General features: G+C 35.5%; 1 protein-coding gene across 3 annotated transcripts in view; it reads right to left on the reverse strand.

The window, feature by feature from the left end:
• Positions 1 to 21279, reverse strand: part of DACH1 (dachshund family transcription factor 1) — a gene marked incomplete at its 5' end in the record, with an annotated part of 365795 nt that overhangs the window by 165158 nt on the left and 179358 nt on the right. For all 3 annotated transcript variants that reach the window (XM_082334175.1, XM_082334174.1, XM_082334176.1), the window contains one exon: positions 7340 to 7501. In XM_082334175.1, coding sequence (XP_082190301.1) covers positions 7340 to 7501 — 162 coding nt within the window. The remainder of the gene's footprint in view (positions 1 to 7339; positions 7502 to 21279) is intronic.

Here is a 21279-nt window from a genome sequence, read left to right on the forward strand (position 1 = left end):
TTGTCACAAAAATGAAAGAAGTTTTTTTGGTCCTTTGTGCTACATATGAATGACAACAATAATTACATATTTCTTAAATATTCTACATCACTATATGGAAAATATTTTATGCATAATATACCATATTTACATGTCTATAGTACAGGAAAAACATACTTTCATGATGATAATTCAATTCACATGTTAGAGATATGTTCATTTGTCACATATTCCACCATAGACATTATTTTCTAAAATTGAACTAATAATCATAAAGTTTAGTGTTTTCTTTTTAAAATGTAGCTTCTAATTTATATTTATGAAAGATGATCCTATAGACTATCATGACTACTCAGCAAAATAAGGTGTTTATTAAGCTTACATTTCTTAATATAGCACATCCACAGTATTATGTTTAAGTATATTTACTGCCGATAACAAATAACAATGAAACAAAACTGAATAAAAGCTTAACAATTTAATTATTTTCATACAAGGCACTACTCAAAAGGAAAATGGCCATAACAATAAAGCATGTATTTTGAAAAAAATCACATCGAAGATTAAATTATACAACTATTTATCCAATTAGGATTATCTTGCATGGAACAGGAAATAAAGTAAATGTGATCAAACAATATAAATAGCTTTTTTTTTTTTTTATCTTGCTGACAAGATAGACTTAATCATTTAGATTTTTCCACGAACTTGATACAGCTTCATAGCAGACCCAGAGCACAAATGTCATGCAGGAAGCTTTTGCCTCTGCAGTTTTAGAAGCCTGTTCTCTCAGTATGTCTCACATATAGGTAAAATCACTCTTTTCAGAAGCGATATACCTATACAATCAGAACAAACTTGAGAGGATATTTGTATCTAAATAGTTTTCTGGGTGAACACCTAAACTTCTCATTTGCTGTTTCTGAAGACTACATTTATTTTTTTTCTTTTCCATTTCACTGTGTCTCAGGCACTATTTTGCCATTACTGTATCACTGCCTTGGAAAAGACCTGTTAACTCATTCAAATCTTGTTCCAGAAAATATTAATTGCACGCATTGAGAGGGAGATTCAGTCATTTAACTCTCTTTATGTAACTACAACTTCAGTAGTCGCACAAATAAGCACTTTTAAGGTGCAATTTATCCGACCTACTTTTGCCATTTACTTTAGGATGAGATGGATCACCCTTACAATTGCCTATTTCTGCCTTCTGAGTCTAAGGTGACTAACTTGGATGCAAATGTCTACATTTGTTCCAGTGAATCCCACAGCGAGGATTTAATCTAGATGAGGGACTCATCATTATAACACAACTGACTGTCCAACACGAAATGCTGAATCTTTGCTAATAATTCCCTTAATTTACTAACTGGTGTTCAGATCATAACATCCAATTCGTTGCCTTGTTTAGCAAATTTAACAATCACAATTAAACACTAGGGAGGCACATCCGGAGAAATTATATTCTCGGTTGATAGACTAACATTATACTTTAGCTATAAAATTCAAGATTTTTTTTTTCCCATGCCATCGTGAAGACAAGTAAAATTCCAAAACAAAGTTTAGTGACCTGACTATAACCAAATGATCTGTTTCTGGTATTCCGTGCACTCCCAATCACAGTTTTATGAAAGCATTCCTTTAGCTTGAAATACGATGTGCTCAACATTGCACATTTGTCCTTAAGGCTGTATGATTATGCCTTTGGTAGCGCCTAGACGACACTTTTCATCCACAGATTTCAAAGAAGTTTACGAAAGTAGATATATGTCACTGACAAGCATTTGGCTTATGTCCCATGATGTCAAAGTTACATGCACAGTCTTGTCGTTAAAAGAAGTGTTATGTATCATACAATACAAATAAATACTGCAAATAATCTTTCTGGTCTGAAGTTACTGTCTATCTTATTTTCATTATTGCAAGTGAATATTTTTAGAAAGGGAGCACATCCATTCACCTAGGAACATACACATTCAGTTTATGCTCAAAGAAAAATACATATTAATAAAAGTACTAAAGTAAAAAAAAAATCAGTTTAATCTGTTAAACAATAGAAAAATTCTTATGAACTAGTGATACTGTCATTGAACTGGAGAGAGTTTGAGAACAAGCTTGCTCTGGCTTTTTCACCCTATGATTTGGAATCTGCTCACAGTACTGCCAGCTTAACCAAAAAGGATTAACTCTCATATCCAACTGAGAACACAGATAATTCTCAGTAATTGGTAAAAAATGAAGATGAATGGGGCTGAGAGATAAGGAGCAATTAGCTCATCAGCAGTTACAGCTGTGCACTCAATCCGGATCCATCTCTTGAGTCTCGGCCCCTTTCAAAGAACCCAAGCAGAATAAGCACAGGACACCCCCTCCCAAAAAATTGCTGTACCTGCCCATCATTCCTCTCTCTTCCATTTTATTTCCGTGCTGTACAAAGACACCTGTCATAGCATTCTGTGTAAATTACTACCTCTCCCAGGACCTGTATCTACAGCCAATCTTCTTTTTACACTTAAAAAAAAAAAAAAAAGGAAAAAAAACCCAAAACCCGGAAACCAAATGACTACTGTAGACACTCTTAAGTTCCCTGTCAATCGTTTCATTATAGCAGCATCATCTGTTTGAAAATATAAGCAATTCCCTCATCTAATTATAGGGAGGATTTGAGGTTCATTAACATTGCCAAGGCAGAGAATCAGATGTGCAACTGCAGAGCTGTGCTCAGTGGCCTGCATTCTCTGTTTCCTTTTATTTGCTTTTTCAAGGTCTCCAAGACTTTTTCCTGAAACCATAAAAGTAATTCTTTCCTTCAAAATAGACACGTGTGTTTAGAAAAAGGAAATGACTGCATTTTGTACTGTTCTATTATTGGGCAAGGTCACCGGAGAAAAATAATTTCACCTAAATCATTTTATCTCTGATTCTGGATGAAAAAAAAAAGAATAATACTATGCAAGCAACCGTTACTTTTGAACAACAGATCAGAGGAAACCTTGTGTTTGTCTCATAATTTTAAATATTGCAAGGTAATGCGGATGAATAGGAAACTTAACATGCCAAGAAAACCTCTTAATTTTCAACACATTTTGTGGTTGTTTATGGATTAACATGCTAGCCAAGTGTAAAATGTTGCCTTGTATTTCCTAACTGTGTTTAGAAACTGAGAACACCAAAGTCTTCATGATTGCTTCACTTCCTTAAAGAAATAATGGCATTTTTTTTTTGCATGAATGTAGTTTAAACAATGACATTTTCTTGGGACATCTGTTTTGAGATCGTATTTTGAATAGATATGAACTCATTTCCTACTAAGCAAGTAATTTACTATTGTTGATAGCTGTTTACAAGTTTTATGAGTCAGATTTTAGCAAGTGGCAAAGGTCTTTACAAATCCTTTGAGTATTCCCTAAAGTGTATGCATAGTGTTTTCATTATATAAAATGTTCGGGAAGCAAAAGTATAGGGACTGTTCTTCACTTCCTACCAAGTTATAGATAGCAAAGCCTAGCTCACAGAAATAACTTTAAACACATTTATTTTCAAAGGCTTCTATCTTTTGCTGCTGCAGGTTAATGAAGTATGATAGCAGGGCAGTAAGTACTTAAGCAGCAAGCAAATAATTGAGCTGCTCTACCTATCTATAACTTTGGAGTATTAAACGGTAAATATACAACTGATCCTAATATCATCCTAAGATGTTAATATGACAAAGAGCGGAACCTCTGCAATGAAATTTAAAGTTTGACCTTGTCACTCTCTTCCTTTTAATTCCGCAATTAAATAAAAAAAAACATAAAAAAAAAAAAACAACACACAGCATAATCTTTTTTTGTTTGCTGCCATACGGAATTCATTTTTTAAACAAAAAACCAGTAATTTATCTATCCTGCATGTTGTATGTAGAATTGCCACTAAAAAGAACCCAGGACATTTTTCCTTCTTATCTGCAATGTAGCTCATATCAGCCAAGCTGTCACAAGACAGTACTTGATATAAACAAGAGATTGCAAAGACATCTCAGTAATCAATATTAGGATGGCTACAGTATGGAAGCCCCAACCACTGCATATCATTTGTCTCAGCATCTATTTCTATGACCAAATGAAGCATTAATTCAAATCATAAATCTATGGTGATTTAAATCTGGGAATGAGCACCTGCCTGCTTTAATGATTTATTTTGTACATTTCAGTAAGCAGGAGATTTGTCCATATGAACTGACAGGTCACCTTCAGATGCCAGTAGCAGACTGTTTATCACCATGCAGACTAGCATCTCATCTTAGCAAGTAAATATTAAACTAAAAGAATCCAATTGATTGTGGATGGGGGAGAAAGGCGTTGCAGCCATACATTTTACTCAGTGTGCTAATACCTCACTCTGATTCCTCTGTAATTTCTTTTTTTTTTTTCCCCTTTTTTTCCCCCTTCTAAAATGATAATTCTGGTGGGAGGATGCAAGCTCAAGGTTACCATACAAAACTGAGGGATATAAAATAATTACTTATTAGTATCATTGGCTTCCTTTAACTCCCTTCACTCACTAACCTTTTGGCCATTGCTTCAAAGGACCAAGTTAATAAATTTGTGTAGTGCTCTGTGTAATTATACAATGTTCATCTACAAAAATGACTTCCATAATTCACATTAAGCATCTGATTAAAACCAAAAAGGAAGGCAATTCAAAAGTAAACCTGACAATTCAACTCAAGAGCCCATATTTATCTTCTTTTACACAGGAATTGGAACAGCCTAAGAACACGGTATGATCAATACATTTACACTAATATACCATAATTCCTGTTACATATGGGCTAAACCAGATTTTAGCCTGGTTGGTTAGTTTGTTCCTTTTCAGTTTGGTCAGGCACATAACATAATTTAAAATATAAACCAAAATCAGTTTATTTTCTTTTGTTTTATTCCTTCTTCCTGTCAACATTCAGTAACATAATATTTCAAATTCATGCCTAACAAGCCATAATTTAAAACATTAATGGTATATGGACTTGATAATATTTATTTGAAAAGACATAAATAAACATCTGAAAAAAATGCCGGGGGAAAAAAAAAGCACACACCTACTACAAAGCAACACCTTTGAAATACGAGTTCTTGTCAAGATAATACAATATGCTAATTTTCAAAAATGCAACTAATAAATAGAGACTTAACTCTTAATGAATCTAATAATACCCTGGCATTAGTAGTTGTAGGAATAACCGACACTGGACACTAGATAGGGCTCACTAGAAAAGAAACAAATAAATGCAAACTATTTTTGAGAAAACCTCCATAGGAAGAGTATAGCTCTGGAGAGAGCTATACTCTGGATAGCTGGATGCACAGACAAGCACACTGTATTTCCAGAACCATTCTTCATGGAATGGAGACAACTGGAATGCTATTCACTTTACTCAGAAGAGACATTTTTTTCTGAACAAAATGAACTCAATTCTTTATTCAGTTAAATCGGGAAATTAACTGAAGTTAACAAGTAAGTTAAGGGGCTGAGAGGAAATTTTGACAATGACAATAAATAATCTTGCTTCGCTAACTTTGCCCTACTAAAATAGCTAGAATGTATTTTCTTAAACAGGGAAAATGATTAAGCTGTGTAAAAGCAGATTAGTTATCTAAATTATGCCTCAAACAATGACATCAAAATAGATTTTTTTTCTTTTTTATTCAGAGGAAATTCAGGTATTCCCTCCATCCACTCTCCTGCAAATACTTCACATAGTTTAGATGTTGATTACCTGTTAACTTTTCCATTTCCACGGATGTACAAGTGGTTTGTCACTAGAACTGCCAAGCAGAATAACAGTTCCATAATCTAATATTTGAACATTTTATTTCACATAATGCATTCAACTAAGTCTGAAATTCAAATCTAAACCAGCTTCTAGTTCTAGTACAGACTCTTTACTCTCCCAGTTTGTACTTACATTTTTTACTCTTTCTCATTACTTCACTTTTATTCCAGTATGTTAGGGGCCACCTGGTTCTTCCACTTCATTTGTACCTTTCTCCTCCTCCCAGATTTCAAAGACACCTGCTCTCTACCTGCTCTTGTCTTCTCTCCAAGAGGACAATCTTTCCACTAATATTCTAGTGACTGCATGTGTTGGTATCTGAGTAGTAACACAACTAATTTAAGACTATATTTTCTTCGCCATCACAGAGGCATTTTTTTAAGCGTTTCTTTAAAAGGAAAACAAAAAATCTGGTTGTCTCCTTATGCAGTAATGCATACATATTGTTGTTATTTAAAATAGCATGCGTCTAGGTGAACAGGTTCTCTGAACTGCAATTCACACTATTTCTAAATAATAGCCTACCAACGCCTACCAAATGGTACAGAAATGCTGTTCACAAACACATATTTATTTACGTTAACATAACTCTCTAAGACTCATTTCAAATGTATTTAGGAGATGAAAAACTAAAAAATAAACAAAACTAAACAAAGGAGCAAAAATAAAAACAAACAAAAAATCCCTATCTATCTTAAGCCATTTTTTTCCAATATACACCAATCTTGCCTGCAGTCTTCTGAACGTACCTCTTTGTCATTGAATTTCTGTTGCTGAGTTAATACTGTCTCGACATGATAAAAGGAGCCAATACAATGAAATGGCATAACAAAACATTTTACAGCAGACACACACAGATGATTAAAGATTTAATCAACAACAACAAAAAGTTACTCTAGCTTTGAAGTATGCTTTAGCAAAACAAATTGTCCAAACAAATGAATAAAGTATCCTGAAACAATTCTTTTTTGAGAAAGAACATGAGTTGCTGATGGCTGCTTAAGAAATGAAAAAACCTGTTAACTACATTTTAAGAATGTGTTTATTAAAATAAAATATGATAGGAACTGCAGAGCATGGCAATAATTTATTGTGTATGTATGTTTTCCTTTTGTCACAGGGCACATGAAAGTATGAAATATTTTGCTTTCAAGCTTGTGTTCTGAATTACCTAAAGTCGATACCCAGCACACTGAGCAGGAGACATTGTTAAATTTCACTTTGACACCATCATCTGTCACCCCACCTGTACTTTGAAAAATGAACTCTAAGCAATCAAACCACTTTCTTTCATGGAAAATATTAACTGGAGTCTGCAAAAGTAACCTGCAAAGGAAAGAATGTTTTTGTAATAGTAACAACAATGCTGAACGCTGGTGTAAAGGTCAGATACAAAATAAAACTACAAACAGTAAGAAAAGAAACAAATATACAACTTTTTACACCAAATCAAGGACTTCAGAGGGAAGTCCAGAAGGATCACCATTTTAATAAAGTATCAGAGCATTACGCACATATAATAATGCTGTGTCTGAGACTTACCGACACTTGAATTCAGATCGCCATTTTCAGAGTCTGCTCCATGCTGGTTATTATTTGCATGATAGTTGGACATAGCTTCCAATTTAATTTTTTTCACTTTCATTGCTTCTGCTATGGCGGCATTGGTGGCAGCTGCTGCCGCTGCAGCTGCTGCTGTCAGGCCTGCAAAGAAGTATGAACAAAATTTAATATACGTTATTCTATGATTCTTCATTATTCTTCCCTATTGTAGGGACTAAGACTGTTACTCTTCCTTTATGCTTGCTACGTAATGAACAGAGAACATTACAGAGTATTATTCCTCTTGTTTGATTTGAAGTTTGTCAACTTTTTCAAGTAAAATGCTTCTCATCCTATTTAGATAGTTACTTCTGTATGTCCACCTTAACTTGGTATCCAGTAACTGCAGTCATAATATAACCATAACTAACTGGATATACAAATACATGCTTGCAGAAATCTAACTTAGCTTCAAAATAGTGTCTTAGGTGTCTGGCTATGAATAGGTGAACATGTACATAACTGTACTTAGAAAAAAAAAAAAAACCCTTTGGATCTCAAATGTTTACCATGCTAAAGAAAACAGAAAAAAACAGGTCTAGAATTTCTATTTAAGAGCAACATATGAAAGAACTCAGACATTTATTTCTCATTTCACACATAACAGCAAGGAGATGTGGGCATTCAAGGAAGCATTTTTAGAAGAAAGGTTAGTAATGCTGAACATCATTGATAAAATACTTATTTTGCTTTCTTCAAAACTTCAAGGCATTAAGGCATTTATCAATAAGAAGAGGAATTATTGAACCTATTTAATCCCAATCCCAAAGCCATCTTCAGGCAATCCAAGTGCTCCTCCTACCAAACCATATTTCCGCCATCCAGCCATTTACAAGAATGTTCTACAAAAACGAAAAAAGTTCTCTTTGTCAAAAGCAATTAGAGAAATGGTCCAGCAATGCCTCATAATTAGATACAGTCTTTACTCAACATCGTAAGTTGTTGGCCTCTTCCCTGAGGCAGGTTAATTTTTCCATGGTCCCCCAACAGTGCTGCTACCCACTCAGACCCCTTTGCCCCAGCCTGGGTGGTAGCACAGAGAAGTCAGTGTCAAACTTCACAAGAGCTGCCTACCCCACACGACTGATCCAGGGGGCAGAGATGGAAATTAAAGAGAATTAAATGTAAAAAAAAAAAATAAAAAGAAGGCATTAAACCAGGTAAATTTTATGCAATTATGCAATCTCAGCCCTCAGCCTGTGATCCCACACAAGGAGGACAGATCCTCAGTCATTTTGAATCAAGATTCTTGCCCTGACTGTGGAGAAGGCTTGAAAAAACTCAGTGTAATTAGTTTAAAGGTGCCTGCTTGTCTGATTTTCAGCTACTCTGAGAGGTGTGAAGTGTCTTATGGATCTCAAGAGGAATTAACTGCACAACTTACTATTCTAATGGGCCCAGGCTGCTGCCCAGCATAGGAAGAGTGCAATTTAGCAGGAAAGACCAAATAAGCAAATAATCCCAGGCTGCTGAGGTAAATATTGCTACCACCATTGCTTCCAAGAGCCTCTGGTTGTCTCCTTTGACTCCTTAAATGGAAAATAAGTTCACTCTCGCCACGTTTTCGGCTAGTGATGGGGAGCGACAGAAGGCAAAATCCAGCGGGGAGAAGGCAGAAGGTGAACAGACATCAGGAATTTCTGCCATCCCAGGGAAAAAAATGAGGTGGCATATGAGGTGCCTTTGAATATATTGCAGCTTGACTTTATTTCTTTGCATGACCGCGTAAAGATTAGCAAACAGTTCCAGCCTCCCAAGCCTCCTCTCAGGCTGACTTCTAACACCTCCAAGTGCAACGAGAATTACCAAGTATGTGATAATTACATTCTGCATAGGCAGATTAATATTATTTAGAAAACTGCTATTTCAGGTAGAAGAAGATGTACCAGAAGCCAAAAATGAAATCAGAAGGTAGATAAATACAAGAGTTTAATTTTATTTTAGCTTCTTCTACTATTACCAATTGTGCATGTTTTGATCTTAAGAAGGTATTGACAATAACATGGATTGCTTCCAATGATATTTTTACCTTAGAGGAAGGATATGAAGTTATACATCATACAAATTTGGTTACAGCCCCTAAATTAGGCCACAGAGAAAGGGATGGTGCACCTCTGAACTTTGGTTTGCATCCTGTGCTCATTAAACAATACAATAACCTATACTTCCTTTTTTTTTATATACATCACTGACAAGCTAAAACTAGCATCTTTAAAGAACAGTCCTTCAGAGGAATATTCAAATATGGTACAACTAATGAATACAACAGTAGACCTCAAACTTTTGGCTGTGACTGCACTTCCAGACCAGCAGTTTTTAAGTGCTTCCAAAAATACCATATTAAACAAGACACTGGACACTGGGCTTGTGAGCCCACCTGTAAATATTAAGTCTCACTGGGGTAATGACCCAGTCACAGAACCACTAAAATACAAACTCTCTTTTGCTACAAAATCTGCAAAAACGTGTACTTCAGTGCTTCTCTCCAAAGTAGGCTGTAATGCTTCTCTCTAGAGGAAGCCACAACCTTTGGATAGGTACTAGAAAACTAAAATACAGATTGTTTAGTTCTATAGTATGATTTTCACAAGATAATGCTTGTGATAATAAATGATAATTTAAAAAAGCAGAAATTAAACTTCTAATTTCATTACTTCTTTCATACAACTGCACAAGCGACTGAAACGATTACTTTGCTACACAGCAATTATAGCAATATATACAATTTAAACTGTACAAATCTGAAATGTGTGTCGCATATAAGCACCGGTGTAAGTGGGGGGGAAATGTCAGTAAGGAATAATCCTCAGAATTATCACTTAATGACATTCCTCACAGCAATTCCAGCCTACAGCACTGTTTCTGCTTTACTGTTACTTTTTCCTATCCCTTGACTGTCACAATACAGCAAAACAAGTGGTAAGGAAGGTCCTGAGCCAGTTACTAGAGCCCCTTGCACTATAATCACTGGTGCACTGTGGTATACTGTGGTATGGTACAAAACAAAACTTTCTCTCTAGCACAGCACCTGACTTATCTCACTTATCTCACTAGCAAAGGCAGCCAAATATATTATAAACAGAAGAGGTTAATAAGCAGCTATGTATCTAGATGTATATTTTAAAATTCTAAACTTTAAAGTTCAGATATGGGTATATACTTGGGTAAATACTTGGTTTTTTTTTTAAATTGGTTGTTTGAGAAAGCCTTTTGACCTAAACATTATTTAATATCACTTTACTCTTACAACAAGCAGCCAAGGAATTTCTGAGGTGCACATTTTTCTACACTACAGAAATTTTATCTTCAAATATGAGATAACCAGAAGTCACCTATAAAGGCAACTGAAATGAAAGAAATAAGGATCACATTGAACAGCCACTTAGATACTTTTTATTCTTTACAAATATTTATGTGAACAGTTAAAAAGTATCCAGGCCAAAATATTCAATGGATTAAAGTCAATGGTAGTTGTCATTAATATTCTGAAATTGATAAGTTGTTTATGTCTGGCATTCTTCCTGCTGATTATGCAGTGAGACAGGCAGCTTTATAAATATCTCATCACTCCATCGTCACACAAATTTCATCGACAGTGCTCATGCACAGCTATTAGCAATATGAATCTAACCATTACAAGAGGAAAGAAAATCGAACATGTGGCATTAATACGCAGTCCTGGTTCCTAACCATCTGATAGGCAGATGGTGTAAAGCGGATTCTCCAGCTGAAATGAAGGGGCACATCATTTAAAACCTTGTTTGCATTCTAACTGATATCAGTGCCATATTGATATACATGATACATCATGGCAGTATTTGAACAATCTAGTTTGTTTCAGTCATAAATGTTTACAGCCTTGTTTTTTATCTTTAGAAGCATGTTCTGAAGAGCGTATTTTTAATTTATGAAACCTATTGTTTACTTCTGTTGAACCAGAAGATTAGCGGAGAGCAGGAATATTAAATTACCACAACCACAGCAGTATAACTAAGATGGATGAATAAAGTATGGTTTTTCAATAAAAGGTGTTAGTAAAGGAATTAAAAAATTAGCCTAGACATTTTATGCATTAAATACATTTATTCATTTAAATCTTACAGCTTTTTTCCCATGTGACATACTTAGAACTTTAATGCTTTATAAAGCTATTCATTTAAATCTCTTACTGTGTGCAATTAATCTTGTCCAACAATTTAATTCAAAAAGCAAAACATCAGAAAGTAAAGTTCAATTCAACCATCACGCTTCTGAAGTAATCTCCGTATTGCTGACAGTTCCTATAGACTCATCAGCAAAAGTCTGTTCAAGGTGTCTTGTAGGAGCCGTATGAATTTGAATTACAGCTCAATTGAAAGCTCTCCAAGCCTTAGTAGGAACTCAGGAACAAGAAGCAGAACACCAAAAGAAAGCGTGAATGATCCTTTCCTACAAAGATCTTCTCTCTTCTGTCACTAGATTACTTTGGCCTGTTGGGTGTGTTTGTAGCTGTTAATTATGTTAATAAAGTTGCAGCCTGCTGCCTCTGCCAAATATAATCATAAGCTTTCTCCTGCCAAGTTCTAGTCTAATTTACACCCGTGCAACTCTACTGAAGTCAGAATTTTGTGGGTGAGAATGAGACCAGAAGTATGCCCAGTATGTGTGGTCTCTAATGCTGAAAAATGAGTGAATGAAATGGAAAACAATGACAAAAAATCATAGCGTCTTCAGGAAACAATCCTGTTTTAAAAGCAAAACACCCAAGAGAGCCGTCATATATCATGACAGATTTTCAAAATGTGTAGGAATTACTGGTGGGCACTAAATCACATCTAGGGTTTCTGCCTTCCAACAAATACTATTCCCTGCTTTAAGAGAAAGCTCTTAAAACTTTCAGTTTTGATGGCACAAGCAGCTTGCGACACACACTATTTGTGAAGGAAAAAAGAAAAGGACTTATGAGTGTAACTTTTTCAGCCTTATATATGTCTCAAAACACACATTTTTGAATGGTATGCCTAAACTTGGTCCTGGGACAACTTACAAAATTATTTAATCATTGATCTTAATTCACTTTTAACTTCTTTCACATAACTACACCTAACAGTAATTATAATTCCTAATAGTTATTCCAATAAATAATTAATAACTTCCTTAATATAACTATTACCTCCCTTTATGTATACCATATATATATACATATTTATGGGTACATAAAAAGTCCCATAATATATACACGCATTTCCACAACTTCTTTCTTTAAGGACTTTGAGAACATTTTCAAGATACCTTACCTTTGCCATCACAGAACAGGCAGAAACCCAAAACACGACTGTCAGCAGTGTGTTACATTTAATTTCATTTATTTGCTGGAAAGTTCATTCTGCAGAAACGCTTTATTCATTGCGTGGGAGGAGGTCCAAATCTCATCTAAATTCTGAAAGAACTCCTTTCATTATTTCAAATTAATGCTTAATCCTTTTTCCTATAGTTTATTTCAGTGGTACTGACTTGAAAATAATTCATGTCTTTTCTTGACTTAATTCCAGATTTCATATTGAGGTTCTTACTCCGGCAAAATTCTTACTAAACTCTGACAAACTCTGCCTGAGAAAGAAAGGCAGGGTTACCTCCTAGGACTTGACCCTGATCACTGTAGATTATTGCACTGGTTTCACGGGTTTCAGCAGTTCAGGTACAAGTTTTTGGTAGCTTATTACGCTGCTGCCCAGTTATTTCAAATGAAATAGGATCCTAACCTTAGACTCTGATCTAATGGGTGTTTTATATAGTGTGATACATAAAACAAGAAGGGGAAAGCAATCTGCAGGAGGACAGAGGTCTGATTACACAGACCGGATTGCAGAAAGGGGAACTTCAGACTACACCATAATGTTCCGCTAAAATATACTGAGTTTCATTAGTAGCATTCTTTATGTATAATGTAGGCCTGGAATCTCACAGTTATCCAGAAGCCTTATTTCTGTTAAGCTGCTGGACTGACCCAATACAACAATATTGGTATGCCCTAAAAATTTCATTACCTGTTATTTTGGGATAATCAAGAAATTCTTGTCTGGCCCTTTTAGCTGTATTTTCCTGTTTAACTTGCACAGTTCAGCATAGACTGCTCATCCAGAAAATTTTTTCACATCTTTAACAAGGCTATTATTACAGGAGTCATGTAAAAAAAAGTGAAATAACTAATTGCACTTTAAATATTTTTCAAGAAGGAATACTTGGAAAAATTCAGCCACGTGATCTGGTTTAGACTGGTGCAACTAAAATGAAATTGCCAGTCTTGCACTGGGAGAAAACCAGTGTATGTGAGGTTCAAACCATCTGTTGTTCATCAGACTAATCAGACCTTTTTCCTGTAGCTACTCCTAAACTGCAATATGAATTTTGAGGTCTGGGTATTGCATTTAAAATAAACAAGCAAAAGAGGTAAATTTCCACAGCAATCTTCAAATCTAAAAATCTTTTTACATAGAATGTGTCTCTACAATTAATAACACAGTTGCAGAAATAAAACATTGACCTAGAAAGAAGTAGCGTCCTCTTGATTTGTTTTCACTAAAAGCAGATAAAACTTAATATTAAGGCTGTATTTTTTGAAGGAGAACTACTGGCAGGTTCAATGATGCTTAAAAAATGTGTAAATGTAATTATTTTATCACTAATATTTGCCATTTATGGAAGTGATGGACATACATTCCATGAAGTTATTCTTTATTGTGGATTTATTCCTTTGTACCAAAGAGTAAAAAGTGAAATCATAAAGTGCATTTCAAATACCACAACAAATTACTAACTGTTACAGTTTAACAAGGTTTTGTAATCTGTGCATTTATTATTGACTTGGTGCAATTGTGACAGAATTAAACAATGTATACTGCATAACTGCCTGGCTATATTGTACTTTTCAGCAACAGTTTAAAATCCTACTGGAATGCATACAACACCACTACAATACAATTAAGAGAGAACATTCTTTCTTAAACAACAGTCATCTTTTCAAAAGCAATAGATTCTCAGTTCTCATTCAGTCTGTTGCATTATTCATTTCATGTGCAACCTCATGCTGGACCATAAATTGTTACTTTATCTAATCAAAGGCGACTTAACTCCACAGAAGGTCAAAGGTTTAATTTTGTGAAGTATTATCTTACGCTATGAGTTTAACGGAAAAATAGAAGAAGAAAAACAGCCAAGAAACTGGTAATAAATGAACCTTTATTGCCTCAGGCATTGGCCTAGTTAATAAACTTTCATTGAAGGTTTCTTTCAACTGTTATGGACAATGAGGTAAAAAAATCTTAAATTACAGCCATGTGTGACTTTTAAAGCAGGCGTTCTTTTTTATCTCAGCCTCCCCAGCTTACGAAAAAGACAAAGAGATTGTCTTCAATTTCTTAACCAAAAATGTATGCTTCTAAACAGATGAAAAAGTGCAGATCAAGCCTTTTTAAAAGCAGAGGTCAGCTTTGAACAATATAAAAAAATACTTTTCCGCAAGTGTAGAATCTTGATCCACAACCTCCTTAACTGAATAGCATGCAATTCCAAAAAAAAAAAAAAAAAGTATGCGGGAGGGGAAAATATATATACTAACAATATATTATGCTAACAATGATGCTTGGTTCCTAACAGACTTTCTGTTTTACATTTGCATTGCTAGAGTGCAATAATGGCTCTTGTTTAATAGAATGACTTATTATGGGAACAACTTCCCTGCACTTTTTGCAAACAGAAGTTCCTTTCTTCCTTTTGTGTGTATTATCTCACGTTCTCACAACACTATTCTTGCTGTTACAAGAAATTAAAAGGTTTAACATAATGACAGTTACTGGTAGTTATTGGTGTTCCGTGAATTTTCTTGATTTAACATTCTTAGATTTAACTACAATGTCTTTTATCGACATATTCTTTGAGTCCAGTTTAGAGAAGTGTATTTCAGTTTAAGTTCTACAGTCAAAAACAATAAGAAAATCAGTAGTACTTAATAAAACCTTAGCCTTTAACTTTAGTCTAATTTATAACTAGACAGATACAATTAATTAATTGTAACACTGCTACAATTCAAAAATACTGAAAGGACGTGTTCATGCCTGTAACAGCAGTAATGTAGCTAAATACTCATAATCTTTCAACCAGCAGGAGCTTTTGTAGTTTTTTTTATAAACCTAATCCACAGCTTGACACAGATTCTGGGGTAATGGCACACAGTTCTTTGATTAAAGTAATATCTAAACACTGTCGAGGCAGCCTGATGGCCCCGTGGAAGTAGGTCTCCCTACAACTTCCGAGCTCAGCCTTGCAAACAGAATTGCCAAAATTCTTTCCAATAGAGCCACTGTAGTCCAAATGCCTAAATATGTGTGTGAAATTTAACTTATTCATGTGTATAAGTATTTGTGGCATCAGAATAAGTTTGGAATAAAATGAGATTTTAGCTGTGGACCACAGCGGTGAAGTTTTAGCTTTGATAGCCTGGTGGGATGGATGTGCTCACAGAGGGACTTGTTCTCTGCACTGAGTCCACACACTGAAGAAACAGCCCACCAATATTTACTCAATGTGGGTTCAAAGCCTTTGTGGCCTTTGTGGCTTTGGTCCCAAAGCAACATTTTTGCCCAAAGAAAGTAAGATTAGATTCTTACTTTCAGTGGACAAGAATAGGCAGCTACAGACTTATTTCAGGCTCCTGCCTTCCCCAAGAAATTAAAACAGAATTATTCCTATTCGTGAAAAGATAAGGAAAGGAATGCAGGGCATTAGCTGCAAACAATTGCCTTCCCTAACTAAGATGAAATATCATAGCTGTCCATTAGTGTATCTTCAGTAGACTTTCAAAATATAAACTACTATTTCAAGGTATTTTAAAGAAAGTCTTCACAGGATTAGTCATTAACAGCGTAAGAATACGCTACATGTATAAATAAAATCTAAAATATCTTCAAAGAAAAATTTTGACTCTGTTTTGTCATATTCAGCTTTAAAGTAGATATTGTTTCCCACCCCCCAAAACTGAAAACAGAAACCTCTATATTTCAATATATACTTAAAAGTTCTGCAATATTCTACTGCTTGCCTCTCTGTATTTGCAGTGTGCAAAGCAGGTCGCACCAAGCACTATAATGACAGAAGTCAATATAACACTGGAAAAAATCCCAGAAATCCACTGGTTATTTCAAGGCATATATACCATTGTTTTAACACAGAAAGTTGGGTCAGAGAATTTTCACATTTCATAATGTAAAGAATTCACCTGTAAGGGTCAGGAGAGTCCTGTCTCCTTCTCCATCCCTCTATTCACTTGAAGTGTTGTAACTTCAAGAGCTGCACTGTGGCTTTGGAGCTCTTTTTTTTCTTCCTTTTTTTTTTTTCCTTTTCTTTTTTAAGTTTCGTCAGATCCATTATGCATTACGCTGCGCCAGAGGCAAGGCATGGGGCTAAATGTATTATTACAGCGCAGTGATAGCAGAGTATTGTACTGCGATGCACGACTGTGATACTGTACAAAGTAGCTGTGATAATGACTTACGCGGAGCACTGTGTAGTCCTGCTTTCAGATGAAAAGGCAGTCAATTCTTACAGACAGCCTTTTCTCACCTATATGCTCTACTTGTTGCACCAGGTAACAGGACACTAAATTCCATGGCCAGCACCCTGAGTGCTGACCAAGGCACTAGACAAATCACACTCTGGTGCCTTCTTACATTTGAAGGCACCCATATCTCTTCGCAGTACAAACTGTGACATGACAGTGGGACGATGTGCATTTCTGTCTTGTGCCAGCACTCAGTCAAAGCATCACCAAATTATGATCCCAAATCAAGGGAGTTGCCTCAACCCACGGTGTTATCACAGAGTGACATCTCTAAATACTTTAGTTTTGTACCTCAGAATTGCCTGGTACTCAAAAAGTAAACATCTGAAGACTGTTAATAATGTTAAAGGGGAAAATATGGTATTTATAATGCATACATAATAATTCTATTTGGTTATAATGTGAAAACAAACATGCAATAACTTTTCTACAGTCCCTACCATGTCAGTGTAATTGCAGTACACATTATGAAAAACTGCACCCATTTGTAAATGCAGATTTACATACGTGATCACACATGTTTCCAAAAAGCATAATCTTTGAAGCCGAGAGCTGACTGGTACTACTGTCTACCTCATTATGGACAAACATTCAAAGGTCACCAAATATATAAGCATAAGGGGGTCCCAAGATTGTCTTTGGCAGAACCCCAAGAAATCCTCATGGTATCACGTGTAAATGAGACATTATATGTACATTTCTAACAACACTCTGTAGAAGACAAAATTTTGTGTTACCATGCTCCTCTCAAGTTGGTGGCGTCAATCAATAGACAAAATATGATGATAACAGCATTCCACAGATTCCTCATTTTGTCGGGAGAACTAGATTATAATTTGCAGGAGATAATTTAATTAATCTTTTCTTCAGCCATTAATGAACAGGCTACCAAAAGATTAGGATTTTCACAAATCTATGTGTTACTGGAAATCACTTTCCTGCACCTTGTCAACATTCACACTAGACTGGGATGGGACATGCATTTTATAATTTCTCATTCCTCTGGGTTATGACCTTCCTTCTTATCATTTCTAAATTCCAAGTTTTAGACTTCTCTGACATTCAGATTGGCAAGATGGACTGCACATTTAGCACAAAGTGAGTAATAAAAATAATTGACAAAAACTTAATTAGTATCTAGATAATAACTCACTTTTTTATCCCAACCATGAGTAATCTAACTTCAACCAACTGCAAGATATAATCTCAATACTTAGCAACAAGAGTATCAACACTGGAGATGAAGCACATGTAGAGAATGTCTTTAATTTTTCAAATAAAAATATGCACAGCCTGTTTCTGGTAAGTAGTGTATATGCATTTCTTTGGTATTTTCTAGACATTACTAGTCTTCAACACTGTAACTTCTAGACTAAAATTTTCAATATGAATCTTTTGGAAAATGGAACAGGAGCATTGGTATTACTTTATCCTAGAAATCAGAACAACATGCACATTCTAATGATTTGATACTAATGTTGATTTGAAGTCACTTTGGAAGTCATACAGGTAGCTAATAAGATTTCAAGACTAAACTGTCGATTGTAATTTACCGCATTTGTCGCTACACAGCCCAATGAGCTGGGTGGCTACTTTCTAAAGTGAAGTGAAGAACACATGAGCTCTGAAACATGCCACGTGGACTGCTAACGTACAGAACTCCAGGCTTTTTTGGCATGCATACGTTTCAGAGGAAAGAAGGGGAAATAATTGGGTTAGTTGCAATTCCTTACACTGAATTGTTGAGTTTCTTTAAAATTGAATTCTTAATCCGTAGCTAAGACATTAAAACACATGCTCAGTTTTGGAAACACAGGAATTACTTTTTAAAAGGATGCAGATCTATTGCTGAATTTAATTTTGTGACACACTTACAGCCCATAAAATTAAGGGAATTTCTTTTGCCAGTGGTTCAAGACGTTTATTCGACATTTCTAGCATTCTCCTTGATTGTTCTGTTCTTTAATTGGAAATATTAGTCACATGCTGCATTTTTTGCCAAGCTTGAAAAAGAGTAGTTCCTCCATCTACTAAAACAGATTTTCAGTGGCAATAAGAGGCCACAAGACAACTGTGTTTTATCTTAGCTGCATGCTACCCAATGGGTGGTATACAGTGAGGTTTCACATAATAAAGGCAGATGAACCCACATGATTCTGTCCTTCCAGCAACAATATTTAATAAAGATGCCATATCATCTACGGAGACATTCATATATGCACAATGTAGTATCATGATCAAATCTGAAGAGTGTATGTGCATTTGTAGTTACATTTTTCTCTCTTTGCTGTTGACACCCTGCCCTTCTCAACTACTGAAAACACATTTCAAAAGTGGCACTATAGCGTTGTCTCAACTGACCACATTTTTGAAGAAAAATATTTACAAGTAGGCTTTTTCCATTCTCAGGTTTGTTGTAAGAAAGCTTAAATTGCAGAAAAACTTTAGTGAAATTTAGTGAAATGTTCTACTTTCATTGGAAACTGCTACTGTTCAAGCATAAGTGATTGATACTCCTCATATGACAGAGTATGAAATACAAAATGAGTTATAAAATGGCTTCAGTGCATGGAAAAAAGATTGCCTCTGACAATGTTGATGATATACAGGAATTTTGGATGGATTCATACTTCCAGTCTCCTAAATGAACAGTTTGTTGACATTTCCATACCAAACTAACAACGCCAGAAAGCCAATTGTATCCTGGGCTGCATAAAAAGAAGCGTGGCCAGCAGATCGAGAGAGGTGATTCTCCCACTCTACTCCACTCTTGTGAGAACGCACCTGCAGTACTGTGTCCAGCTCTGGAGTCCACAGGACAAGAAAGCCATGGACCTGTTAGAGCAGGTCGAGAGGAGGGCCACAAAAAGGGTCAGAGGGCTAGAACACCTCTCCTATGAGGACAGGCTGAGAGAGTTGGGGTTGTTCAGCCTGGAGAAGAGAAGGCTTCAAGGAGACCTTACTGCAGCCTTTCAATACTTAAAGGGGCCTTATAAGAAAGATAGAGACCTTTTACCAAGTCCTGTAGTGACAGGACAAGGGTCACTGGTTTTACACTGAAAGAGGGTAGATTTAGATTGGATATAAGGAAGAAATTTTTTATGATGAGGGTGGTGAGATACTGAAACAGGTTGCCCAGAGTAGCTGTGGATGCACCATCACTGGGGATAAGTGCTCAAGGTCAGGTTGGAGGAGGCTTAGAGAAACTTGATCTACTGAAAGATGTCCCTGCCCGTGGCAGAGAGGATGGACTAGATGATCTTTAAAGGCCCCTTTCAACCCAAACCGTTCTATGAAACATCAAGTTTATCAATAGGAACAAATATTTTTTGCATCCAATTGCAGCATCAGCTCACCTCAATCTTATCCTTTTAGCAAAGAGATATTTTAACCAAGGTTTTTATTTCAAGCTACCATATAAACACCAAAAAAATTAAACTTCAGTTCAATTCAAAGCTCTTACCTTTGTGCTCTCTCTCCCCAAATCAGTCTTTCGCTAGCATCGAGTGTTTCACACAAGTGTTAACAGTAGCAGTATCATTTACGGAATGCCAATAGTGGAAAACACTTTACCATATATTTACTTTCTTTTTCTCATCCTATGTGTTCATACAAAAGGCCCAGATGCAAAATTATGGAAGATATTTTTTCTAGCAGCAGGGTTTGGCTTTTTGACAGATTCTATAAACAGTTATTTTGGCAGCTTTAGAGATGCCCCTAGGTCAGTCACTTGGTTAGACAGCTGATGGCCTGTCTGATTCTCCTGTCTGCCATTTTCTTATGATTTATCTTCAGTAAGTTGTAAATTAAATCCAAACAGATCATTACCCCACACCTACAAGACCTGTGCTTAACCACATGTGCCAAGCATCCCTGCCACAGAAACCTTTAGTGGGTAGCAAGAACAATTCGAAAAGAGAAGCTAAAAGAAAATACCTGAATAATATCTGAATGAGTTTTGAAGTAGTTTGCCCTTTTAGTTAAAAATATGATTGTTCTAACAAAAGAACAGAAGAGGAAATTAGAGGCTCTTGAATTTTAATTCTGATATTACCAGAAGGTATCAGATATGTCATCTCCATTTTAATTTTATTTCCATCTACCTATTAGATGGAGTTAATACTTCCTTACTTTACAGAAGGATTAGTAATATAAATCAGCCAAGAACTGTACAAAGGTATAAAAATAAAACGAAAATGCCAAGCATGTATTAATATTGTTATCAGCCCTGGTTCTAAACCTGTAAAGTCAAAGAAAGTCCATGAAATGCAAACTAAACTTGCCT

Source organism: Platalea leucorodia (assembly GCF_965183815.1).
Source record: "Platalea leucorodia genome assembly, chromosome: 2".
NCBI classification, from domain to species: domain Eukaryota; kingdom Metazoa; phylum Chordata; class Aves; order Pelecaniformes; family Threskiornithidae; genus Platalea; species Platalea leucorodia.